Source organism: Microcaecilia unicolor, chromosome 13 (assembly GCF_901765095.1).
Source record: "Microcaecilia unicolor chromosome 13, aMicUni1.1, whole genome shotgun sequence".
Classification (NCBI taxonomy): domain Eukaryota; kingdom Metazoa; phylum Chordata; class Amphibia; order Gymnophiona; family Siphonopidae; genus Microcaecilia; species Microcaecilia unicolor.
This window is the reverse complement of record NC_044043.1, coordinates 87,378,247-87,405,137: the sequence shown is the minus strand read 5'-3', so window position 1 is coordinate 87,405,137 and position 26,891 is coordinate 87,378,247. Positions and strand designations below refer to the sequence as shown.

Genomic DNA, 26,891 nt, shown 5'->3' with positions numbered 1-26,891 from the left:
TGACATTTCTAAAGCGCTACTAGGGTTACGCAGCGCTGTACAATTTAACATAGGACAGTCCTTCTAAGGGCGGGGCGGTGTGCCCCGGGTGCACGCTGCTGGAGGGTGCAGAGAGCAGCCGCGCACGTGTCGGCGCCGCTGGTTCCCTGCTTCCTCTGCCCTGCAACAGGTTAGTTCCTGTTCCAGGGCAGAAGAAGCAGGGAGCCAGTGGAGCCGACAGGCGCGCGGCTGCTCTCTGCACCCTCCAGCAGCGTGCACCCGGGACGGACCGCCCCGCCCTTAGTACGCCGCTACCCCAAACAGAAAGAATATTGTGCAGAGTAGGGACCCAAAAAGAGTTGCTTTGTGGAACACTAGTAAAAAAAAAAAAAAAAAAGCCCCGTTTCTGATGCAAATGAAACAGGGGCTAGCAATGTTTTCTTCTGTGTGCATGTGGGAGTGTGTGTGTCCCTGCCCTCTGGCCTCTCTCCCCTCCCCCCTCTGAGTCCTTCACTGTTACAGAGCCAGCGATTTGATTTCGTGCTCTGCTGTTTTCCTTCACTGACTGTGTTACAGAGAGGGCGGGGCAGACACTCATAGGGAAACCGGATATCTCGCCCCCTTCACACTTCCGGCTGGAGGCTTCATAGAACGTTGGTGTTGCCTTTTATATAGAGAGATACTGAGCAAAAGAATTTGCCTGTTCACTATTGTAACATCATGGCATGACACCTGGGACAGGACAAGTAAAAGAGGAGGTTTAAGTTGTCCTCCAAGATTGTCCATTTTGCATGCTAATAGCACCCTCCAGTGGTCAGCCACTGAATATATCCAATCTGCTTCTTAGACATGGCCACTCATTACACATTTCAATCTAAGGGCCTCATTTATCATCCCACGCTAGCGGCTCCTGGTGCGGTAATGCCGAGAATGCCCATTCGCTTTGAAGGGGCTCCTTCAGCACTGCTGAGCGGGAAACGCTAGTGCAGCTCAATAAAAGAGGCTTTAAGTTATGGGGTACAAAATTCCACTCTTCATAGTCACAAAGCAGACACCGTCTGTCGTTTTTGAACAGGGAAATCATATTTGTTTTGTGTTTCTATGTTTTAGTGTGCACTAAACTACAGCAACAATGCATAGATTCTAAATAAAACAAAACCCAAAATGCTTTTCCCATGCAAACAAGGGTAAAACTATTTTACTATTATACCCTGTTGTATTATGTAATTTTATTGTAACTTTGTTAGCCACATTGAGCCCACACATGCTGGGAAAATATGGGATACAAGTGTATGCAATCTTGGCCACATGTGCTCTGTGCTATCACTGATAAGTCTCTCTCTCTCTGGGTGCAGGGGATACTCAAGCAAATTCATTCACTGTGTCCAGGGAGATATAATCTATGTTGAGTTTACCCCCCCCAAAAAAAAAAATTGTTTGGTAAAGTTGGTTTCTATGACATCATTTAACACCTAACGGAGGGAGTGGGCATGCAAATCTCATGCATATTCATTGTGGATATCCTGAAGCCTTGACTGGCTGGTGGTCCTCCAGGATGTGTGTGAGAACCACTGACCTAGAGTATCAGACAGGTAGGACATCTAAGGAAATGGGGACAGGCGGAAAAAAAAATCCACAAGCGCAATCTCTTCGTTGGTTAGAAGGTTATTTCCTCTTTATTTTAATACTCAAGCCAGCAAACAGCAAAATTCTGCATCGGACTCACTCAAAGCAACCCATTCGTTAACCTCAACTACACCACAGCCAGGTTGAACTTTTAGTTCTTTTAAATAAAGAAGAAAAATTCTACACCGTATATAATCCCATCTCCTTCTAAACCACTGTGCACAGCGCATGCCATTAAAGCGCTACATATGCTCTCTCAAAAAAAAAGTGGATTTCTAATGCACATTAGAAAACAGATGTTAGGAAGACGGCAAGAAAACCCCAGCCGCTTCTACGTCGGGGTCCTTGAACAGAAACCACTCGCTGGCGATGTGACCGATCTCTTCTAGTCCTTCAGGACTAAGGGGGCCTTCACTTGATCCGCCACCTCCTTCCCCAGCAAAGTCTCCACGATGGTTAGACCGAACAGGAAGCTGGTGCCAGGTCCGCGGCTGGTGATCAGGTTCCCATCCTTCTCCACTAGGTTCTCAGAGTACTTGTAGTGGTCTGAAACGGGAAGACGAAGAGACAGGCCAAGGTTCATTCTGTTCACACTCAAAAATTCTCCCAAAGCAAAGCGCCACCTCCACCCCGCTATTTAGTCACGACAGTCAGTGTTTCCAAAGGCACTGCTTGAATGTGACCCAGATAGTCCATGCTGGCCCTAATCGGGCCACCAGTATTGAATATTCGGGTCACAGGCAGCACACCAGAACATCTAGGTCAGGGGTCCTCAACCCAGCCCAGTTTTCAGGATTTCCACAATGAATACGCATTTGCATTCACTGCATGCAAAATAGATCTCATACATATTCATTGTGGAATTCCTGAAAACCAGGCTAGGATGTCAACTTCAAGGACTGGATTTGAGGATCCCGGATCTACCTAATGGCAATATTTGGATCAGAACCCCGGCAACTGCCTGGATTAAGTCTGAACAGCCTTTTTGCTCTCCAAATTTTATCCAGACGCTTACCTGATTAGTGGACTGAATATCTCCCAACAACCCCCCGGAGTCTATATATGGTGCTCAAAGTTCTTTGCACACACAATTTGAGTAATGAGTCAATCGGACCAGATAATTGGGCACAATTATTGGCGCTAACTGGCAATAATTAGAATTTATGCACAAATCTTGCCAGGCTCTAAAGATGTACGTGTAAATCCTTAAGCATACAGCCATGGGAGGGGAAATGGGTGGGTCCATGTGCATTCCAAAAGTTTGCATGCAGCGTTACAGAATATGGCATATTTGTGCCTAGTTCAGGTGTGAGATTGCACCAGGTTTCAGTTGATATAAAATCCTCACACCCAGCACTATCCTATAAACAGCGTCCAACTTGGATCGCCATTTACAGAATAGTCCTTGCCACTCATTTTTTTGGCGCTATATACAGAATTTGGCACTAACCAGATAACAGTAGTGTGCCACTGAAAATACAGGCACGGCCTCCTCACTGCAATTTTAACTGGCAAGAGGGCAGGGAAGACGACAGTTGCAGGAGTTGCACATGGATGGAAGGGAAGACAGAGAAGAAATGCTGGACATCGATGGAGGGAAGGGAAGAGAGAGGAAGTGAGATGAAGATGAATGAAGGGGAGAAAGGAGAAATGCTAGACATGGATGAGAAGAGGGAAGGGAGAGAGAAGAAATGCTGGACATGGAGGGAAGAGAGAGGAAGGAGATGAGGGAAAAGGAAGAGGAGAAAAACTGCAAATGGATGGAGAAAATAGGAAGAAGCTGGATCCACTGGACAGTCAAGTCTGCGAAGGACCAGAAATGAAGAAGAAAGGAGGAAAGAAAAGAAATAAATGGAAAGGAAGCCCTGGAAAAGGAGTCAAGGGAACATATAGAGAGCAGCAGAATCAGATACTGGGCCAGCATGATGAGAAAAACAAAGTCACCAGACAAAAAGGTAGAAAAAATTAATTTTCATTTTAGTGTTTGGAATATGTCCACTTTGAGAATTTACATCTGCTATCATATTTTGCAGTGTATAGCAACGTGCTTCTTTCTGTTTCTGGCATTGTGCTTCTTAGGATTTCAGGTTTAATTTTTGAAGAATTTGAATAGGGGCTCTCTCTGTTCTGCATGTATATGACTGCAAGGCCAAGTGTCTGAACAGGGATCTGTTTGTTAGGTTCTGAGATTTTGATAACACCTTGTTTTTCCAGAGTTGGCAAGGCTGTCTGTTCTCCTAATTCCTGGTCTGTATGCTAATTTGGTTTGTGTCATTTTGGGTATACTGCAGAGATTTTTTTTTTTTTCCTGGTAAAGGGCTTCTAAAACAGACATGTTATGAGAACCAGGTTCTCAACATTAAAAGTTTATATTTACTTATTTATGGCATTTTATCCCACATTAAACATGAATTAGATTGGAACCTGGGAGCATTTAATTTTTTTTTTCCTGGAGAGAGTAATGCATTGCCGCCCACCCCCCAGGCTCTCTCCCCGGCTATAGCCAGCTCTGCAATTTTGTGTGTGTGGGGGGGGGGGGGGGGGGGGGGGGAGGGGCGCAGAGGTGGACCGGGGAGAGAGCTTGTTAAACATTTACCAGCACACCGCTGGACATATAGTTACCTGAAAGTTCTGGGAAGGAGACAAAAAAGAAATCCACCTAAAACAACTGTGCAAGCAAAAAAGGTACTCTAGAACTACTTCCACAGAGCTCTTCAGATTTAGAACATAAGCCATATCGTATCACGGTCCATTCAGCCCACTATCTTATCATCCGAACTGGCCACTGGGTGGGGGGGGGGGAAGACAAATGCCTGGCAAATCCCAAAAAAAGTAGATACAACTCATTTCCAAAGAAAAAAAAACAATGGCTTTCCCTAGCAACCGTTAAATAAACTTTTCCTCTAGGAACTTATTGTGTCTGGGGCCAGGGGAATTTCCACCTAGGGCACTGTATACCATGATGGAGAGCCTTTTGAAACACAGGTCCCACATAGTAGAGAAGATTCACAGAGGCCATACTGGTTGGTGTAATTAGCAAAACGTCACTCTTTTTTGGATGGGAACAGAACCCCTGGTTGCTCATGAAGCTATGTTGTCCGTTTCAAAATTCCTTTCAAATTTGTATTTAACTACTTCAGCACAGATTTTATGAATATAATCCCCGGTGTATTGCATTATGGTTCTAATACGCATTTAATTCACACTTTCCTGTCACTCTCCTAGCTGGAGCCAGTGCGATTTCTATACCTAGAAAGAGAAGGGACCAAGAAACGTTACCTCCATGCATCATCTTCTCTTTGGCCAAGGGGTGGGTAGTTACTTTGCTTCCAAAACATATCCCATGAGCGAGAAGAGCAGTGGGACCTGCAAATCAGAACAGCAGCAGATGGTCGTCAGTCTGACCCATGTTTTATTGCCACAGCACAATATCACACTTAGGTTCACTCTCTATAACTAGTTGTAACTTATCAGATATATCAATAAAACAACCGTTTGTAATGCAAAATACTCCTTTAATAACATAACATATCCTTTTCAATTTTCACATGGTTGCATATTCGCTATCTACATCCCAACATTCACACTCATTCAAACCTATCACACTCTTCAATACAGTCTTACATGACAACCGTATAACAGGATTTGTTTTTGTACATATCACTGTATATTTATAATCACCAGCGAATATGCAACCATGTGAAAATGGAAAAGGATTTAGTATTGAGTTATGTGATACATTATTAAAGGAGTATTTTGCATTACAAACGGATGTTTTATTGCCAGGGACATAGACTCCCCAGAATGCACAATAGTCCACTTTTACATTAATATTTTTCTCCTTTTTTGAAGGAAATACTAATTGTTCATCCCACTTTTGTTCTCCCTTTCCTTATGGTATGTCCCAAAGCAGAACGCACGCTATGGTGTTGCATCTCAGCATTCTGGATTTATTTTATTTTTGTTACATTTGTACCCCGCGCTTTCCCACTCACGGCAGGCTCAATGCGGCTTACATATTGTATACAGGTACTTATTTGTACCTGGGGCAATTGAAGGTTAATTGACTTGCCCAGAGTCACAAGGAGCTGCCTGTGCCTGAAGTGGGAATTGAACTCAGTTCCCCAGGACCAAAGTCCACCACCCTAACCACTAGGCCACTCCTCCACTGTTGCTACTATCTGAGATTCTACATGGAATGTTGCTATTCCACTAGCGACATTCCATGTAGAAGTCAGCCCTTGCAGATCACCAATGTGGCCACGCAGGCTTCTGCTTCTGTGAGTCTGACGTCCTGCACGTCAGACTCACAGAAACAGAAGCCTGCGCAGCCTTCTACATGGAATGTTGCTAGTGGAATAGCAACATTCCATGTAGAATCTCCAATAGTATCTATTTTATTTTTGTTACATTTGTACCCTGCGCTTTCCCACTCATGGCAGGCTCAATGCGGCTTACATGGGGCAATGGAGGGTTAAGTGACTTGCCCAGAGTCACAAGGAGCTGCCTGTGCCTGAAGTGGGAATTGAACTCAGTTCCCCAGGACCAAAGTCCACCACCCTAACCACTAGGCCACTCCATATTAAGATCCAAGGGCAGGTTCCAAGCTATGAGCTCATGTTGACCCCTTCTTAGCGCTATGGCTGAGAACCTGCACCATATGAGGCAGTTAATATGCTGCTACCTCAACCTCACTGGGTGTTTTTTGTTTTGGTTCTTCCACACTTGATATACTGCCTTTCTATAGACACATTACTATTTTTACAGATACTTTCTGTCCCTAATGGGCTCAAACTAAGGTTATTTGTACCTGGGACAATGGAGGCTTAAGTGACTTGCCCCAGAGTCACAAGGAGCTGCAATGGGAATCAAACCCACGTCCCCCAGGTTTTCAACCTACTGCACTATGTTAGGAGATTTTTTTTGGGGGGGTGGGGGGGGGGGGGGGGGGGAGATATCAACATAGGCTACCATTAACACAGTGACAGAAGCATTAAAAAAATCAGGAGACAGTATGCCACAATTTCACAGGAGGAGCTATAGATGCAAAAATCATGACAAATGTCACCCCAAATACTGCAGTTTAATGACGGTGTCAGACATGTTTCTATGCAAAACAAAAAAAATTGCAGAAGACTTGTCATGAAAAGTAATGGTCAATTTTTCTATTTCATTAAAATGTAGATTTCATGGGCTCCCCTTTCCCTACCCAGTCACACTTGATCTTCAGGGTACATAACACTTCCCCCATCAGATCTGCAATGATTATCTTTTAAAAGTAAAAAGGGAAATAAAATGACAGTTTCTCTCAAACTCATATTTAAGTCAATAGCCAGTTTTGTCACTCTTCGATTCCCACTTCAGGCACAGGCAGCTCCTTGTGACTCTGGGCAAGTCACTTAACCCTCCATTGCCCCATGTAAGCCGCATTGAGCCTGCCATGAGTGGGAAAGCATGGGGTACAAATGTAACAAAAATAAAATAGATACTATTGGAGATTCTACATGGAATGTTGCTACTATTTGAGATTCTACATGGAATGTTGCTACTATTTGAGATTCTACATGGAATGTTGCTACTATTTGAGATTCTACATGGAATGTTGCTATTCCACTAGCAACATTCCAACATTCCATGTAGAAGGCTGCGCAGGCTTCTGTTTCTGTGAGTCTGACGTCCTGCACGTACGTGCAGGACGTCACTCACAGAAGCAGAAGCCTGCGCGGCCACATTGGTGATCTGCAAGGGCCGACTTCTACATGGAATGTTGCTAGTGGAATAGCAACATTCCATGTAGAATCTCAAATAGTAGCAACAGTGGAGGAGTGGCCTAGTGGTTAGGATGGTGGACTCTGGTCCTGAGGAACAGAGTTTGATTCCCACTTCAGGCACAGGCAGCTCCTTATGATTCTGCGCAAGTCACTTAACCCTTCATTGCCCCAGGTACAAATAAGTACCTGTATACAATATGTAAGCCTTATTGAGCCTGCCATGAGTGGGAAAGCGTGGGGTACAAATGTAACAAAAACTTCTGCTTATTACTACATCTTATGTATATATACACAGTATGCAAAGCCTAGACTAGTGGTTTTCTGTCTGTGCTATGCTTCCTGTGCCACCAGGGGGCACCTCTGAACCGTTGAAGAGACTCAAGTACAAGAACACACTTGGCAGCCCTCACACCCCACAGCAGAAGACCTGTATAGGAGTTTGGTTCACACCTTTCAGTGGTAACTCACACGGCATTCCCCTGTCCCTGGAGGGCTCATAATCTAAGTTCATACCTGAGGCAATAGAGGATTAAAGTCTAGGTACACAATCACTGCAAGACCCTGGGGTCTGGGCTAAGTAGATACGAGAGAATGGGAAGAGGGATACCCCTTCTCCTCTGCACTAAATTATGAACTATTGTCTGGGGGCTGATGTTAAAGAATAAGTTGTTCCTGGCCAAAAAGATTGTGAACAAAAAAAGTTAAATAGGTGGTATAAGTAAATCTGGGGCCAGACCATCAGGATGAGGATGATAAAAGGGAGACGGGAGAAACCAGTGGCGTAGCCAAGGGTGGGCTTGGGTGGGCCCAAGCCCACCCAGTAGCAGCATACCTATGATGTGGCTGGCAGGGATCCCCAAGCCCCACCAGCCAAAAACTCCCAACAAGTGTCCCTGCTGCACACCTTGTAAGTAGCAGATCTTCGCCTGCAGTGAGCAGTGACAAACATACTGCTCGCACCGGCCCCACAGCCTTCCCTCTGATGTATTTCTGCCTAGGCGGAAACAGGAAGTTGCATCAGAGGGAAGGGTGTGGGGCCAACACGAGCAGTGTGTATTAGTTGCTGCTCGCTGCTGGTGAAAATCTGCTATTTAAAAGGTATGCGGGGGAGGGGGATGTTTGACAGACCATATGGCATGCAGGCGAGAGGAGAAACCAAATCACCTGTGGGACGGGGCAAGGTTCTTCTGCCCACCCAAAATTGGGTGTCTGGCTACGCCCCTGGGAAAAACCAGCAAAAATAAGGATATATTACAGCAGTTTGACAATTAAGACACCTCATCTACACCTTCTGAAAAGAAAACGGCAGGCAAATCAATGCAAGAACAAAACTAAAAAAGTGAATCCTGTGGTATTTCTGCCTAATCCTCAAAGCACAGTGGCGTTATCCAAGAGTCGGTATTTTCATTCAAATAAGGCTTCTGGCGATAAGTCTGGTTTTGTGCATACAAGTAATTCCACTTTATTTTTACAGGTTAAAGTTTTCCTGATTTGCAAACTAATCTTGGGGTGGCGGGGGGGGGAAGGAAGACACAGAGGGGCATAATCGAACGGAAATGCCTATCTCCATGGGCGTTTATCTCCGAGAACGGGTCCGTGAAGGGGCAGACCGAACCGTATTTTCGAAAAACATGGACGCTTATCTTTTTTTGAGCTGAGCGTTTTTGTTTTTTCAGCGATAATGGAAACCGAAAGCGCCCAGCTCAAAAACGAATAACTCCAAGACATTTATTCGTGGGAGGGGCCAGGATTCGTACTGCACTGGTCCCCCTCACATGCCAGGGCACCAACCGGGCACCCTAGGGGGCACTTTTTTTTTTTTGTAAAAGGTAAAAGAGCTCCCAGGTGCATAGCACCCTTCCCTTGGGTGTTGAGCCCCCCCAAATCCCCCTCAAAACCCACTGCCCACAAGTCTACACCATTACTATAGCCCTAAGGGGTGAAGGGGGGCGGTTTGGAGGGCTCCCATTTACCAGCACAAGTGTAACAGGTGGGGGGGGATGGGCCTGGGTCCACCTGCCTGAAGTCCACTGCACCCCCTAATAACTGCTCCAGTGACGTGGGTATGACATGCGAGGGTGAAAATAAAAAGTTGTGAAACGGCATATTTTGTGGTGGGAGGGGGTTTGTGACCACTGGGGGAGTCAGGGGAGGTCATCCCCGATTCCCTCCAGTGGTCATCTGGTCATTTAGGGCACTTTTTGGGGCCTTATTCGTGGAAAAAAAGGGTCCAGGAAAAGTGCCCTAAATTCTCGCTAAAAACGCATATTTTTTTCCATTATCGGCGAAAGGCGCCCATCTCTGATCGGCCGATAACCACGCCCCAGTTCCGCCTTCACCACGCCTTCGACACGCCCCCATCAACTTTGTCCGCATCCGTGAGTGCAGTTGAAAACGTCCAAATTTGGCTTCCGATTATACCGCTTTATTCGTTTTTGTGAGCTAAACGTCTATCTCCCAATTTGGGTCACAATATAGGCGTTTTTCTCTTTCGATTATAAGCAGGATAGTAATCCAGGTGCTGGGTCTCAACCTAAAGGTCACAAAGCAACAATCCTCAGCCCTCAACCTACACCTTCTGAGCTGCTGCACAGAGATACCAACTGCTCCGAGTCTAGTTTGAGACCAGATGGTTATAAGTGGTTAATGTAAATGTAACACGATAACTACAGCCTTTCCGCTGCTACTGCTAAAGGCACCCAGGTCAAATAGCTGCTTCTTAAGGTCAGAGATTCAGACTAAGAAGGTGCTGGCAGAGATTCAGGCCTTCAGAATGTACAAGCAGCCAGGCTTTAACCCAGGAAATGGTGCTCTAGAAGGGGTCCGTTATCTGGCTCATCGAACATTACTTTTGGAGTCCTTTATCAGCCAGAGAATAAATCTCTTGCTTGCCTACAGGCAGACTGAAAAATGTAGTCCACAGCATACACCAAGGAGGGGGGGGGGGGGGGGGGGGGGAACGACAACAAAGGAGTATGTTTGTTCGTTGATCTGGGGGTGGTCCTGCCACCATCTCTACTGATTTTCAGAAAGTGACATTGCAGCGAAGGTGCTGTGAACAGTAGCAGCAGAACACATCTATTTAAAATTATATACTACTAGTAAAAAAAAGGCCCGTTTCTGTTTTGAAGGAATCGGGCGCTAGCAATGTTTTTTTTTTTTTTTTTTAGTGTGTTTTTGGTAATCATACAGTTGTTAGTAAAGTATTATAATGAGAAGGAATAATTGTTAAATTTGTAAATCATTCCAAGCCCCTCCCCCCTCTCCCCCCCTCCAGCCAACCATGTCCAGCGACCCTCCCCCCTGCCCCCCCTCAGCACATCACCCAAGCCCCCCCCACGGGCACATCAACCCCCTCGCTACCCGCAACCCCCAATAGTAACGGTGTCCGGCCGCTGCGGCTTCTCCTGTTGAGCAGCAGCAGCAGCCAGTACAAAAAGAAAAAAAAAAATTACAACCTGAAAACCACGGCTCCGTAGACAGCCATCTGGCATTGGCTGTCGTCTCTGCAGCCACTCCTCCTCTCCCCTGCACGTCACTGCCTCTGGAGGAAGACCCCGGAGGAGCGCAGCGACGTCACAGGGGAGTGGCGGACCAGCTGCAGAGACGATAGCCAATGCCAGATGGCTGTCTACGGAGCCGCGTTTTTCAGGTTGTAATTTTTTTTTTCGGTTTTTTTCTTTTTGTATTGGCTGCTACTGCTCAACAGGAGAAGCAACAGCGGCTGGACAGCGTTACTATTGGGGGTTGCGGGTGGCGAGGGGATTGATGTGCCCGGGGGGGGGGGGGGGGGCACTGACAGCTGATTCCTAGGCAGGGGGAGGAGTAGGGAAACACGCTTCGCATGTTTACCTACTCCTCCCCCTGCCTGGGTCACTGTTTGCTATTGGATTCTCTCAGCAGTGTCATTGTGATGTCACTGATCTACGGACATTGTGAGGTCACTGATCTACGGACGGAAGCTCACCACCTCCAAGGGATCCACGGTCCCAGGCAGCTTCAGAACGTTGGAGGTGAGAATTATATAGGATTGTTACCAAGAATTATTTGCTCACAGCAGTTTGCAATAACATTTCATATTTAAAAACAAAGATTCAATCAAGCCTTAATAAACCAGCAAGAGTATACTAATGCTGCAGTTTCTGGATTATAGGATTGCTGGCAGCAGGTTTTACTAGATAAAAGGTCCTGTCTGTCAAATCTGACCGGGTGACCAGAGGGGGATTGAGGCAGGGCATATCAACAACCTACCCACAGCTCCTGGTGGCCTTGAATTTTGCAACACAAATACCGTCTGTGGGTGTGAAAATGTTAACTGCAATCTGTACAGCTCCAGAAAAACCAACGACGTACTGCATGCAGTACATCACCGTAGCTGTCATCACATAGCAAAGCGGGAATGCTTCATTTTTATACGGACACAGCAATTTATTCTGCATAGGACCACGTTCTATTAACATATGTCGTCATCTGCTCGGCCACCGACATATGTTTAAAGGTTTGGCTGACCCCTGAAGCAGGCTCACATGCCGAAACACGGCGTGTGAGCCTATACGTTGGATCTGTGACTACATTAAAAAGGTCCTTAACTTTGGATATCCTTTTTTGTAGTTGCCTCACTCCTTTGGATGAATGGAATGGCCTCAGAGGTGGGGGTGGGAGAATAGCGGAAGAATGGAGGCAAAACCAGCAACAAATTCAAGAAGCATGGAAAAAGGCAGAGGATCCACGTGGGGTCGATACTCAAATCGATTTAACTACCCGGCCAGTTAAAAAAGCTTGTTCAGGGCTATCTACTGATATTCAGTGACACATAACTAAGTCAGTCCCGCTGAATAAGCGGTCTGTGGTGATATAACTCAAAGCTGGCTATTTTGTGGACGGTCTGTGGGCAGAGCTGGCACTTAAACCACCTTAAGTTTAGAAGTCAAATCAGACCGAATACGAGTCTTTATGCAGTGTTGCTTATGTGATTTAAGTGCTGAATATCGCATTTAACTGCATAACAGATAGGCAGCCACATCAGCCAGATATTCAATGCCGTTGCCCGGAATATCTGGGAATGACACTGGCAACATTTTTTTTTTTTTTTTTTTTTTTTTTTTTAAAGCTCACTGCCACTAGATGAATATCAACCCTGGAGAGATACTACTACTACTACTATTTAGCATTTCTATAGCGCTACAAGGCGTACATAGCGCTGCACAAACATTGAGCAGGGAAGACAGTCCCTGCTCAAAGAGCTTACAATCTAATAGACAAAAAATAAAGTAAGCAAATCAATTAATGTGTACAGGAAGGAGGAGAGGAGGGTAGGTGGAAGCGAGTGGTTACAAGTGGTTCTATAGTACAGTACCAGTAATGAACCAAGCCAAACAGTTCTTACTTGCTATCCTAGCCCAAAATATTGTATGATTAGTACAGCATGGTCACAGAAAGAACGTGAACCTCCCCCGAGGTGCAGGCCCATGACATCTGTTATGAAAGGCCTGTCCAGGTCACCACCCCAGAAGCAGGTTTCACAGTTTAAAGCAGGTCTAGCAGAACCTCAGGAACTCAGCTGCATAAATTCAGTTAGCCTGACACAGGGTAGAGAGATCTTTAAGCCACCATTCCAAATGATACGCAAGGAAAGTTATATAATAAATTCAAGACTCTTCCCTTAAGGACGTACAATTTTAAGAGGGTACATGAGACAAACAGGGGATAAGGAGATTTGTACAAAATCACAAGGAGCGTTAGAGGAAGTGGGAAGCAAGAGCAGAACACTTAGGGAGCCTGAATTTTGCATACATAAGTGTTGCCATACTGGGACAGACCGAAGGTCCATCAAGCCCAGTATCCCGTTTCCAACAGTGGCCAATCCAGGTCCCAAGTACCTGGCAACCTCTCAAAAAAAAAACAAAAAAAAAAAAACAGTACAATCCATTTTATGCTGCTTATCCCAGAAATAAGCAGTGGATTTCCCCCAAGTCCATTTTAATAATAGCTTATGGGCTTTTCTTTTAGGAAGCTATCCCTTTTTTGAACCCCGCTAAGCTAACTGCTTTTACCATATTCTCTGGCAAGGAATTCCAGAGTTTTACATGTTTAATTAAAAGCAGAGTTTAATTGCATGTTTAATTAAAAGCAGCGGACACAGAAACCACTGCAGAGTCCAGTCCTGTACCTGCACAGATTGCAGCGATGAGACGTTTACTGCTCTCCTGGTCCTTCAGCACATCTTTCACAGCAGGAGACTGGAACAGAAAGCAACAGGCCAAATAAACTTTTTATTCTTAAGCTGTTAAACAGAGCACAATTGCCTCATTTATTAAAGTGCGACAATACCGAGAGCTCCACCTCCAATACATTATTCTGGTGGCTAGTGCTCAGAACTGCCGTGGTAAGCCAACAGCGCAGAAAATTACTGTTGGAACAGTGCAGAAATGTAGCTCGCCAATGCTGAAAGGAAATTATATTCAAACTATATGTGCGCTGTTAAAGCGAAAGCAAGTGGAAGGAACATGCTTGGCAAATGGGCAGAAGAGTTTCACGGTAAGCCCAGCTGCTGTGTGCGCCAGGCAAACCCAAATGTGGAGCACACGTTTGGTGGCTGTTTCCTGCACCTTTAAATAGAAGCTTTTCAATTTTTTTTTTTTTTTAGCTTGGAAGGCTTATATTTAAATGCAGGAAACAGATACCAACAAGTGCTTTCTCTTTCAGGTTTTCTCGGCCTTGTGCATATTTGTTTCTCACTACTGATGCTTATGGGGGCTTGCACAAGCTTCCTTCTGCTTCCAAAATAAGGGGGGGGGGGGGGAAAAAAAAAAAAAAAAAGGATTTTAAAGAAAGGAATCTTGGGACATCCTCTCTTCAAACAACCTAATGCCTGCTCTGAGCTGGCGAGGTATTTTTTCAGTAATAAGTGCGGCTTTGTTTTGTGCACTGTTTTCTGAGCATTGAGAGGGAATAGGAAGTGACCTCATTAACATCTATTTGACTATATTTACATACTATTTGAGCTAACCTCTGGCATGCTCGTCGTTTCCCCACGCTAGAGCCTCTGAGCATTCTGCACTAGTGTTGTCCAATTCACGATTCAAAATTGCTTTGCCGATTTGTTTTGGGTGAATCAATTTGAATGATTTTTTTTTTTTTAGGCCTTCCCTAACTCCCTCCCGCCGTCACCCAAGCCGCTGCTTCTCTAAAGCAGCAGCAGTGTCAATGAAAGAACTTATGATCCCTGAAATCTATATGGTGTGTGTGTGTTAGAAAAATGAATTTTATTGTCTTATTCATAGTCTTAAAAAGAACTGAATCAAATCAAAAATCAATTCATACGAGTGAATTGAATTGAAAACCTTTGGGCTGAATCGGACAGCACTATTCTGTGCTCACTAACGGGGCCTGCCTCTAGCCACCCGCGTTTGCTTTTGAGCATCGGCCCATGGGGTAATCTCTCTCGTTTACAACTGGTCATACTGTAATCAAGTCACATAGCTTACTTCAAATCGAGCAGAGGTTTACACACCCATCTGTTCAGTTATCGGCTTCATTATCGTACCTGTACAGTCAGAGAAGCGTGCTACAGAATGTGTGCAAACCACCCTTGTTTGGGCCCCACTGGGCTTCTGAAGTCCTGCGGTGATGGGTGTTTTACCTAAGTGCTTACTTGGGGTACAGTCACCCATAAACCCACTGGGGCCAAAATAGAGGGAGGGGTTCCCCTCTTTGTATTATATATTGGTGCATGTTTATTGCTGTGTTTTTGATTGCGTTAGTGATGTATATAAACCTTTTCATGGTGTTTCTGTTTCAGTGAATTTTCTGTTTCATGTCTCTGGATCAGAGCAGTGAGAAAGTCAGTCCTCCCAGATATACTTTAAGAATACATGATGTTATTTCTGTTACCACCAAAACTCATTAAGGCACAATAGCAGAGCCAAAGCATCAGTCCTCTGACTAAACAGAGTTTCTACCGCATCTTATAATTATGAATCCTCCACATGTAGATTAGGAATTTACCTCTGACAAATTCTGAGCTCCAAGGTTACCACCTGGGAGAACCACAACATCGTAAGGCCCCTGAACAAGAAAAATCAAAAAACATTTTCAGATTTTCTTTTTAAGAGCAAGGAGATTTCATCCTTCTACATTGATAAGAGTCACTGCACCATCATATCCCTAAGGGATCAGGCATGCATCTATCTTCCAAAAACTGTACAGGCTTTTGATTTCAGCAAAAAGGCATCATCTTTAGCTCACAGGGTAGGCTCAATCTTCCCAAACCTGCCCAGGCAGGCTGTCAGGATATCCACCATGAATATGCATGAGAGAACTGAGCATAAACTAAAAGTCTCCAATGAACGCAGGCCCTCTCTCGTGTATATTCTGATAACCTAACCGAGTGTGGGGTCACCAAGATAGGTCTGGGAATGAGTGAGCTACTGAATTCTGCTGCTAGGAACTTTTAAGAGAAACCAGTGTGAACATAAACATATTAACAGATAAAATTATCCCTTTCACAGGCAAAAGGGACTGTATTTCATCTCTCACAGACATGCTATGTTTATGCGATAAATTTTGTAAACAAACAATTTTGGGAACACCAAGTCAATGTGATCTACAATAAATAACCATGCAGGTAGAAATAGGAAACTCCATAACAATAAAAGGATAGAAACAACATTCACACAAAACAAAGAAGTCAGTCAATTAAAACACAAAAACAATTCACATGTCTGCCACTGTCATCCACCTCCCAGTGTTAACCAGTATCAAAGAAGACAGAAAATAAATGCTAAGAATATTTTCAACATGTGTATAAAATGCAACACAAAAGCAGCAAAACAAGAAAAAAAAAAAAAACTTGGTTACACAGTGATTTATGGCACTGCATCTCAACCCTCTCCTAGGGGCATACTGAGCCAGTCAGGTTTTCAGATTACCATGACAAACTATGCTCAAGATATACTAGGACTCAGCCATATGCAAATCTCTCTCATGCATATTTACCAAGAGAATCATGAAAAACTGATTGGCTAGGTGTGCTCCCAGGAGAGGGTTGGAGCACTGGTTTATGCAGCTAACCCTGCCATCCCCACAATGCAAGGGCAGCATGCTGTGTAGGCTGGGTCCTAAGGTCTTAATAGAACAGGCCATAGGCTTAAAGGCTTTTCTTTATCTATGAGGGAATATGCTTTGCAGATTAGGTAAAAAAAAAAATTAGAGCTATAATTAGAAGGGATCAAGTTAGTACGTATAAATCAAAATACTTCTAAAGTTCAGGGCCAGTTCAAGTGTAAGAGAAGGTAAGTTGAGCAAACCTCCTTCTTGGCTTCTTCCAGGCTTGTGTCAGGACAGATAACCACATCTCTGCTGCACTGGACAGGATCTTTCCCCGTCAAGCCTGCAACCGTCACTTTGATCTGACATTTATAAGGAGAAAAAAATATTAGCTTTGAAAGAGATATATGGCCACAGAGATCAAATCACAAGCTGGCTCACAGACTAGCCTCCCTCTGGTACAAAAGAATGTATTAGTTCACACCGGAGTCTGTAACCACCCTCCGGTACTATGTAAGCCACATTGAGCCTACAAATAGGTGGGAAAATGTGGGATACAAATGTAATAAATAAAAGATGCATAGCCCATCTGATTGCCTGAATCAGCCTTCTCCCATCACAGACCTTTATCTAACTTTTTTTTTTGTTGTTACATTTGTAACCTGCGCTTTCCCACTCATGGCAGGTTCAATGCAGCTTACATATTGTATACAGGTACTTACTTGTACCTGGGGCAATGGAGGGTTAAGTGACTTGCCCAGAGTCACAAGGAGCTGCCTGTGCCTGAAGTGGGAATCGAACTCAGTTCCTCAGGACCAAAGTCCACCACCCTAACCACTAGGCCACTCCTCCACTGTTGCTACTATTTGAGATTCTACATGGAATGTTGCTATTCCACTAGCAACATTCCATGTAGAAGTCGGCCCTTGCAGATCACCAATGTGGCCGCGCAGGCTTCTGGTTCTGTGAGTCTGACGTCCTGCGTCAGACTCATAGAAACAGAAGCCTGTGCAGTCTTCTACATGGAATGTTGCTAGTGGAATAGCAACATTCCATGTAGAATCTCCAATAGTAGCAACATTCCATGTAGAATCTCCAATAGTATCTATTTTATTTTTGTTACATTTGTACCCTGCGCTTTCTCACTCATGGCAGGCTCAGTGCGGCTTACAAGGGGCAATGGAGGGTTAAGTGACTTGCCCAGAGTCACAAGGAGCTGCCTGTGCCTGAAGTGGGAATCGAACTCAGTTCCTCAGGACCAAAGTCCACCACCCTAACCACTAGGCCACTCCTCCTACTATTTGAGATTCTACATGGAATGTTGCTATTCCACTAGCAACATTCCATGTAGAAGTCGGCCCTTGCAGATCACCAATGTGGCCGCGCAGGCTTCTGCTTCTGTGAGTCTGACGTCCTGCACGTACGTTCAGGACGTCAGACTCACAGAAACAGAAGCCTGCGCAGCCTTCTACGTGGAATGTTACTAGTGGAATAGCAACATTCCATGTAGAATCTCCAATAGTAGCAACATTCCATGTAGAATCTCCAATAGTATCTATTTTATTTTTGTTACATTTGTACCCTGCGCTTTCCCACTCATGGCAGGCTCAATGCGGCTTACATGGGGCAATGGAGGGTTAAGTGACTTGCCCAGAGTCACAAGGAGCTGCCTGTGCCTGAAGTGGGAATCGAACTCAGTTCCTCAGTTCCCCAGGACCAAAGTCCACCACCCTAACCACTAGGCCACTCTTCCACTGTTGCTACTATTTGAGATTCTACGTGGAATGTTGCTATTCCACTAGCAACATTCCATGTAGAAGTCGGCCCTTGCAGATCACCAATGTGGCCGCGCAGGCTTCTGCTTCTGTGAGTCTGACGTCCTGCACGTACATGCAGGACATCAGACTCACAGAAACAGAAGCCGGCGCAGCCTTCTACATGGAATGTTGCTAGTGGAATAGCAACATTCCATGTAGAATCTCCAATAGTAGCAACATTCCATGTAGAATCTCCAATAGTATCTTTTTTTTTTTTTTTTTTTTTTTTAACATTTGTACCCCGCGCTTTCCCACTCATGGCAGGTTCAATGCGGCTTACATATTGTATACAGGTACTTATTTGTACCTGGGGCAATGGAGGGTTAAGTGACTTGCCCAGAGTCACAAGGAGCTGCTTGTGCCTGAAGTGGGAATCGAACTCAGTTCCTCAGGACCAAAGTCCACCACCCTAACCACTAGGCCACTCCTCCACTCATTCTACTATTCAAATGAAACACAGTTGGGTATTCCATAAATACAAAAGCCATAACTAGGGTTGGCTGTGAACAACAGTCAACCATGTTACAACCCATTCGTGGCAAACTCAATCAGGTGATGGAGGCTGCAGATGAAAAGCCAGATCTCTGCCCTCCATCCAGGAAAGAGGGCAGGGAATCCAAGCAGATAAGTACATAAGTATTGCCATACTGGGAAAGACCAAAGGTCCATCAAGCCCAGCATCCTGTTTCCAACAGTAGCCAATCCAGGTCAAAAAATACCCGGCAAGATCCCAAAAATGTACAAAACATTTTATACTGCTTATCCCAGAAATAGTGGATTTTCCCCAAGTCCATTTAATAATGGTCTATAGACTTTCCTTTAGGAAGCCGTCCAAACCTTTTTAAAACTCCGCTAAGCTAACCGCCTTTACTACATTCGGGGATGTGGAGCAGGAATTAAGGTGGAGGTAAGGGAAAAGCCAAAATGTCTGCCCTGGGCACTAAAATGCCTAGCTGCAGGTCTCGTTGAATTACATTTAGCTCCCAATAAAGCAACATACATTAGCCCTAACCAAGGATAGAAAACAATAAAAACCACGAAGATTAGAGGTACGCCCTTACAAGTTGGTGGGGCATATATTAAAGTTTCCACAGCTGTCCGCTGGGCTTCTAATAACACTGAAGCACACATCTTAAAAGGACTACAGGCAAGTATTTTTCTACTCCTTATGCAGATTCATTTTTAGGTTTTCCCCTTCTCCTCCTCCTCATCTGGTGATTAACTCACCATTCAATTAGTTCAGTTAACTATAGATTCAAAACTAACCATCAAGCATAAATCATATCCGTGCCAGATATTTGCCCTCTTATCAAGAACCACCCAGAGACCCAGCTTCTAAAAAGCTACTCCAAGCCAGGTCAGAGGAATTTTTGGACACCACTGCTGGTAAATTGTAATAAGCATAATAGTGGTCTTAATTACTAGAAAAATAACCACAAAAAAGTGTTCAATTAAGGTTTGTAACGAGTAGTCACCACCCCCACCACCCCCATCAAATTGCAATTCAATACTGCAGAAATACAGGGATGGTTTTAGTCACTTCTACTCCCGAACCTTACCCTCAGCTACATTAACATAATACAAGGACGGATGGGGGAAAAAAAAAACAACAACACAGTTTTTGCCATGAGATTGTATTTCCAGACAAGGGATATTAGTATAAAACCTCTCTTACAAGTGCCCCTGCCCGGTGCAGAGCAAATTACACAAAGTATGCATTACATTTGCAGGTCTTGGTTAACAGTTTTGACCTCGAGACCTGTTCAGTTCTAAACGTTTGTTTGCAGGCAGCAGCAGACCCCTGGCATGCACAAAACGTATGCTGCTCTTGCAAAGTGCTTATTCCTCACATATAATACTCACTCCAGCCCTCCTCATGATGTCGGTGGGGATCACCGTCTCCATTTCTTCGGCTCCCTTGGCCAGGATCACCAGAGCTCTCTTGCCTGCCATCTTTCAGGCTATTTTAAGCAGGACAGCAGTGCACAAGCCTTGGCTGCAGTGAGTGAAGCTCCCCTTCAAAGTGCAACGTGCCGTTCACTTGGGGGCTGAGCCTTGTCCGGGAGACGGAAAGCCGCAAGGCTCAAACAAGGAGGTTTAATAGACAGGCGCTGTAGTGACGTCAAAACGTTTTGTTTTAAATTGTTGGTAGCATTTTAATTCAATCTCACTTATATTTTCAAACATGTCGAGCTTGTGCAACGCACGGATGTACACAGAGGATGCATAATAGAATAACTTTTCATAGGTAGAGTAGTAATTTCAGTGCATTTTATCTGGTGAAAAAGGTGCACCCTTCAGGGGTGGGGTGATCACTGAGGGACCCTCCCCACAATAGCCAGGCCCCCTGCAACCACTCACAGAATCTATGACAAGGCAGAATTGGTGTGTAGAGCCTGAGGTTTTTCATTAAAACTTGGGGACCATGGGTCAATTTTAGCAGACAATGGACCCCCTCAAAAAAAAAAAAAGCCCTGAGTAATTTGCAAGGAGGTTTAATAGACAGGAGCTGAAGTGATGTCAAAACGTTTTTTTTTTATTGTTGGTAGCATTTTAATTTAATCTCATTTATATTTTCAAACATGTCGAGCTTGTGCAGCGCACGGATGTACACACAGGATGCATAATAATAACTTTTCATAGGTGGAGTAGTAATTTCAGTGCATTTTATCTGGTGAAAAAGGTGCACCCTTCAGGGGGTGGGGTGATCACTGAGGGACCCTCCCCACAATAGCCAGGCCCCCTGCAACCACTCACAGAATCTATGACAAGGCAGAATTGGTGTGTAGAGCCTGAGCTCTTTCATTAAAACTTGGGGACCATGGGTCAATTTTAGCAGACAACGGACCCCCTCAAAAAAAAAAAAAAGCCCTGAGTAATTTGCAAGGAGGTTTAATAGACAGGAGCTGAAGTGATGTCAAAACATTTTTTTTTTTTTGTTTTTTTTTATTGTTGGTAGCATTTTAATTTAATCTCATTTATATTTTCAAACATGTCGAGCTTGTGCAGCACACGGATGTACACACAGGATGCATAATAACAATAACTTTTCATAGGTAGAGTAGTAATTTCAGGGCATTTTATCTGGTGAAAAAGGTGCACCCTTCAGGGGTGGGGTGATCACTGAGGGATCCTCCCCACAATAGCCAGGCCCCCTGCAACCACTCTCACAGAATCTATGACAAGGCAGAATTGGTGTGTAGAGCCTGAGCTCTTTCATTAAAACTTGGGGACCATGGGTCAATTTTAGCAGACAACGGACCCCCTCAAAAAAAAAAAAAAGCCCTGAGTAATTTGCAAGGAGGTTTAATAGACAGGAGCTGAAGTGATGTCAAAACGTTTTTTTTTTTTATTGTTGGTAGCATTTTAATTTAATCTCATTTATATTTTCAAACATGTCGAGCTTGTGCAGCGCACGGATGTACACACAGGATGCATAATAACAATAACTTTTCATAGGTAGAGTAGTAATTTCAGTGCATTTTATCTGGTGAGAAAGGTGCACCCTTCAGGAGTGGGGTGATCACTGAGGGATCCTCCCCACAATAGCCAGGCCCCCTGCAACCAGTCACAGAATCTATGACAAGGCAGAATTGGTGTGTAGAGCCTGAGGTTTTTCATTAAAACTTGGGGACCATGGGTCAATTGTAGCAGACAATGGACCCCCTCAAAAAAAAAAAGCCCTGAGTAATTTGCAAGGAGGTTTAATAGACAGGAGCTGAAGTGATGATGTCACATCGTTGAACCCAATTAGGTTAATCTGAGTTTTCCTTTCCCCGCGGTGCCGTCATCCCCGTATACTCAAAACAAAGCAAGCAAACCATATGAGCTGCTGCATCTACGTTGTCGTTGTTGATTGTTGGCAGCATTTTTATTTCATCTCACTTATGTTGTCAAACACGTCAGCTTGTGCAGCGCACGGATGTATACAGAGGATGCATGCTAGGCTGGCCCAGTAACCAGCCCCCCCTTCAACTGACCACTGATTCAGATTTAGAACAAATTACTACTCTACCTCTATCTCAACAGGCCAGATGCTTAAGACAAGATTCAATTTACATAGACATCACATGAACAATACAGCCAGTAGGGCCCCCACCCCGGTGGGACAGCACTTCACAGAACCAGGACACTGTATCAGTGATTTCACAGTGAGAATACTGAAAGGTAACTTTAAAACCATACAAGAACGTAAGACCTTTGAAGTCAGAATGATTGAATATTTTAACACCCAACAGAAAGGACTTAACAAGGATCTGGGGTTCCTAGCCCATTATAAACCATAAAGCTGTATGTCTCTGTTGATCACCCTCCCCTCACCTATCCACATACATCCTGTTAGAATATCAATGATATGCTTTGATGTCCCCATGCATACCTCCGACCCACCCCCATCCTCCCACCCTGTCAGACTGTCATAGTAATGCTTGAGGAAGAAGGGCAACCTTTGAAAGCTAATCAAGAAATGTATTATGTCTAATAAAAAAGGTATCATCTTATTTTCTTTTCCATGTTTTATTTTGTTTGATTTCTATAGATTCTACATGGAATGTTGCTATTCCACTAGCAACATTCCATGTAGAAGTCGGCCCTTGCGGATCAGCAATGTGGCCGCGCAGGCTTCTGCTTCTGTGAGTCTGACGTCCTGCACGTACGTGCAGGACGTCAGACTCACAGAAACAGAAGCCTGCGCAGCCTTTTACATGGAATGTTGCTAGTGGAATAGCAACATTCCATGTAGAATCTCCAATAGTAGCAACATTCCATGTAGAATCTCCAATAGTATCTATTTTACTGTCATAGTAATGCTTGAATGTTTTCACTTATATACACTGTCAGCTAGCACATTTGCTTATTTCCGATCTGAGGAAGAAGGGCAACCTTCGAAAGCTAATCAAGAAATGTATTAAGTTATGTCCAATAAAAAAGGTATCGTCTTATTTTCCTTTCCATGTTTTATTTTGTTTGATTTCTATAGATTCTACATGGAATGTTGCTATTCCACTAGCAACATTCCATGTAGAAGTCGGCCCTTGTAGATCACCAATGTGGCCACGCAGGCTTCTGCTTCTGTGAGTCTGACATCCTGCACGTACGTGCAGGACGTCAGACTCACAGAAACAGAAGCCTGCGCAGCCTTCTACATGGAATGTTGCTAGTGGAATAGCAACATTCCATGTAGAATCTCCAATAGTAGCAACATTCCATGTAGAATCTCCAATGGTATCTATTTTACTGTCATAGTAATGCTTGAATGTTTTCACTTATATACACTGTCAGCTACCACATTTGCTTATTTCCGATCTGACAAAGAAGGGCAACCTTGAAAGCTAATCAAGAAATGTATTAAGTTATGTCCAATAAAAAAGGTATCATCTTATTTTCTTTTCCATGTTTTATTTTGTTTGATTTCTATTGATAACCTTAAGAGTGGACTAACACGGCTACCACACTCCTCTACTCTACCTCTGAATGCTTAGCCCGTTTCTATGCTTCCTCTGTGTACATCCGCATGCTGCGCAAGTGACAATACAAGTGAGATGAAATAAGAATGCTGCCAACAATCAAGAACGACAACGTCGATGCAGCAGCTCTTAGGTCTCTTTGCTCTGTTTTGAGTATACGGGGATGACGGCACCGCGGGGAAGGGAAAAACAACAACTCAGACCGGCCTAATTGGGTTCAGCGTTTTGACGTCACTTCAGCTCCTGTCTATTAACCCTCCTCCTTGCGTGACGTTGCGTCTCACTCTCCTCTGACGCGACTTCCTGTTTCCGGCGAGGCGGGACTGGAGGAGGAGGAGGAGGAGGAGGAGGCCTCAGAGAGAGAAAGCGAGTTCTGTGCTAGGGGAATGAGGGGGCACCGGCGAAGGCAGAGCTGTGGGATTGTTGGTGGGTGACCTGAAAGAATGAGTGTTGGGGGGTGGGGAGAGGCGACCGGACCCCGAACGCATGTGAGGAGGGGGTGCTCGGCGTGTGGCCTGGGGGCTCATTTTCCAAGCACTTAAGAGTGTATCGTCTCCATCATATCTCAAGTACAACAGCTTAGATCTATTCATTTAAAAATGTAGAAGAGGCATAGATCTATTTTAAAATATAGAACTGGTATCTGAGATAGCCATCAAACATATAAACGGCGAGTGACCAGGTGGAAAATTTTTTTCTAGCCCAAAAACCAGCCCAAACACAAACCCCGCCCCTGACACCCCCACCCCCGCGTCATCACCCCCGCCGTCACCGCCCCCGCCTCCCCGTCATCGGCCCGCCCAAAACGTCACTAACCCCGCCCCCTGCGCCCGAAAAAGGCAAAAAGCCGCCCAAAAAACCGCACAGAAACCCAAAAAGCCGCCCAAAAAACCGCAACCCGCCGCGGGCAAAAATTTCCCGCGGCGGGTCGCGGAAAACCGCCCAATTGGGCGGTAAAACCGCCCACCTGGCAACACTGCGAGTGACCGTACTCACTCGCAAATGCGCAGTAGAGACCTCTGCCCCGCCCCCACGTCAATACGTGATGACGGGGGGGGAGGGGGCGGAACACAGAGGGTCTGTACTGCGCATTGCTGAGGGAGGGACACCGCCGTCTAACGCTCCCCCCCACCCGAGTCGCCGCCGCCACCCACCTTCTACCCGGTCGGGCCCTCGCTCCACTATTGAAACAGCGAGGGTCCGGGAACGCAGCACTGAGCTCTGCTGAGCTGCCGACATCGCCCTTCCTTCTTCTTCTTCTCTGCCTCTGTCCCGCCCTCGACGACGTTACGTCACACGAGGGCGGGACAGGCAGAGAATAAGAACGAAAGCCGACGTCGGCAGCTCAGCAGAGCTCAGGGCTGCGTTCCCGGACCCTCGCTGTTTCAATAGCGGACCGAGGGCCCGGCCGGGTGGAAGGTGGGTGGTGACGGCTCGGAGGGGGAGGGGCAGCGGCGAACTCGGTGGTGGGGGCGGGCCTTTCAACCCCTCCTTCCTATAATAGCCCGTTTTTACGGGCTCAAAGTCTAGTCAAACATATAAACGGCGAGTGACCGTACTCACTCGCAAATGCGCAGTAGAGACCTTCTCTGCCCCGCCCCCACGTCAATACGTGATGACGGGGGGGGAGGGGGCGGAACACAGAGGGTCTGTACTGCGCATTGCTGAGGGAGGGACACCGCCGTCTAACGCTCCCCCCCACCCGAGTCGCCGCCGCCACCCACCTTCTACCCGGTCGGGCCCTCGCTCCACTATTGAAACAGCGAGGGTCCGGGAATGCAGCACTGAGCTCTGCTGAGCTGCCGACATCGCCCTTCCTTCTTCTTCTTCTCTGCCTCTGTCCCGCCCTCGACGACGTTACGTCACACGAGGGCGGGACAGGCAGAGAAGAAGAACGAAAGCCGACGTCAGCAGCTCAGCAGAGCTCAGGGCTGCGTTCCCGGACCCTCGCTGTTTCAATAGCGGAGCGAGGGCCCGGCCGGGTGGAAGGTGGGTGGTGACGGCTCGGTGGGGGGGCGCGAACTCGGAGGGGGAGGGGCAGCGGCGAACTCGGTGGTGGGGGCGGGCCTTTCAACCCCCCCCTTCCTATAATAGCCCGTTTTTACGGGCTCAAAGTCTAGTGTAATCCATAACCTGAATTGTAACAAATTGTATTTCCATTATTCATAATGTATTGGAAGCCACACTGAGCCGACAAAAAGGCGGGAAAATGTGGGATACAAATGCAATAAATAAATAAATAAATCAGTTCCAGCCCTTCCCAGCTCTGTCACCACTTGGCGGTCCTTTTTCTACCCAGTTACTGCTTTTCCATTTATTAAACTCATTCCCTTTCCGAGACTCACAAGATGCAGACGTGCTTCTTGTATTAGCATTATTAGCATTTGTATAGCGCTACCAGACGCACGCGGCGCTGAACGCGTGACACAGAGACAGTCCCTGCTCTATAGAGCTTACAGTCTAAATAATGCAGACAGACAAGACAGTTACGGGTGAGGGAAGTAATGGGTGAGAGGGGAGGAAGGGACAAGGGGAGGGCAATTGTGGCTAGGAGCTAAAAAGCAGCAGTGAAAAGGTGGGTTTTCAGCATAGATTTGAAAACAGGTAGAGATGGAGCTAGACGTACAGGCTCAGGAAGTCTATTCCAGGCATAAGGTGCCGCGAGGGAAAAGGAGCGAAGTCTGGAGTTAGCAGTAGAGGAGAAGGGGGACGACGAGAGAGATTTGTCCAGCGAGCGGAGTTCACGGGGAGGAATGTAAGGAGAGATGAGAGCGGAGAGGTAATGGGGGGCTGCAGAGCGGATGCATTTAAAGGTCAGTCCGAGAAGTTTAAACTGAATGCGGAAGCGGACAGGGAGCCAGTGAGGCGACTTGAGGAGCGGGCTAGTGTGGGTATAACGATTTTGGCGGAAAACAAGTCGTGCAGCAGAGTTTTGGACAGATTGGAGAGGAGCGAGATGGCTGAGCGGAAGACCAGTGAGAAGTAAATTGCAGTAGTCCAAGCGAGAGGCAACAAGGGTGTGTATCCCTTTCCTTCTAATTGGATTGGCTTCTCAGAACTTGGATTGGTTTCCTTTTGTCTTGTTGATTATCAGTAACGGTATCTCATCCTTTCCTTATACCTGGAAGCAATCTCCTAACCTCCTCTATTATTGAAGAGATACGTTTTCAGGGATTTACGAAAGT

At 45.6% G+C, this 26,891-nt stretch overlaps 2 protein-coding genes across 3 annotated transcripts in view; one reads left to right on the top strand and one right to left on the bottom strand.

The window, feature by feature from the left end:
- Positions 1-1,628: 1,628 nt before the first annotated feature.
- On the bottom strand, positions 1,629-20,314 carry PARK7 (Parkinsonism associated deglycase). The gene is made up of 6 exons (XM_030186091.1): positions 20,105-20,314; positions 16,685-16,786; positions 15,384-15,443; positions 13,546-13,615; positions 4,885-4,971; positions 1,629-2,151 (listed from the first exon to the last, which is right to left on the bottom strand). The coding sequence occupies exons 1-6, from the start codon at positions 20,192-20,194 to the stop codon at positions 1,991-1,993; spliced, it is 570 nt and encodes a 189-aa protein (XP_030041951.1). The 5' UTR covers positions 20,195-20,314; the 3' UTR covers positions 1,629-1,990.
- A 3,711-nt stretch (positions 20,315-24,025) lies between these two features.
- The window catches only part of RCN2 (reticulocalbin 2), a 38,860-nt gene continuing 35,994 nt past the window's right edge, over positions 24,026-26,891 (top strand). The window contains exon 1 of one of the 2 annotated variants that reach the window (XM_030185998.1): positions 24,026-24,132. In XM_030185998.1, the coding sequence (XP_030041858.1) occupies positions 24,093-24,132 (40 nt within the window). In that variant the 5' untranslated portion in view covers positions 24,026-24,092. Of the gene's footprint in view, positions 24,133-24,171; positions 24,195-26,891 lie in introns of those variants that run through there. The other variant, XM_030185999.1, reaches the window with a different exon arrangement.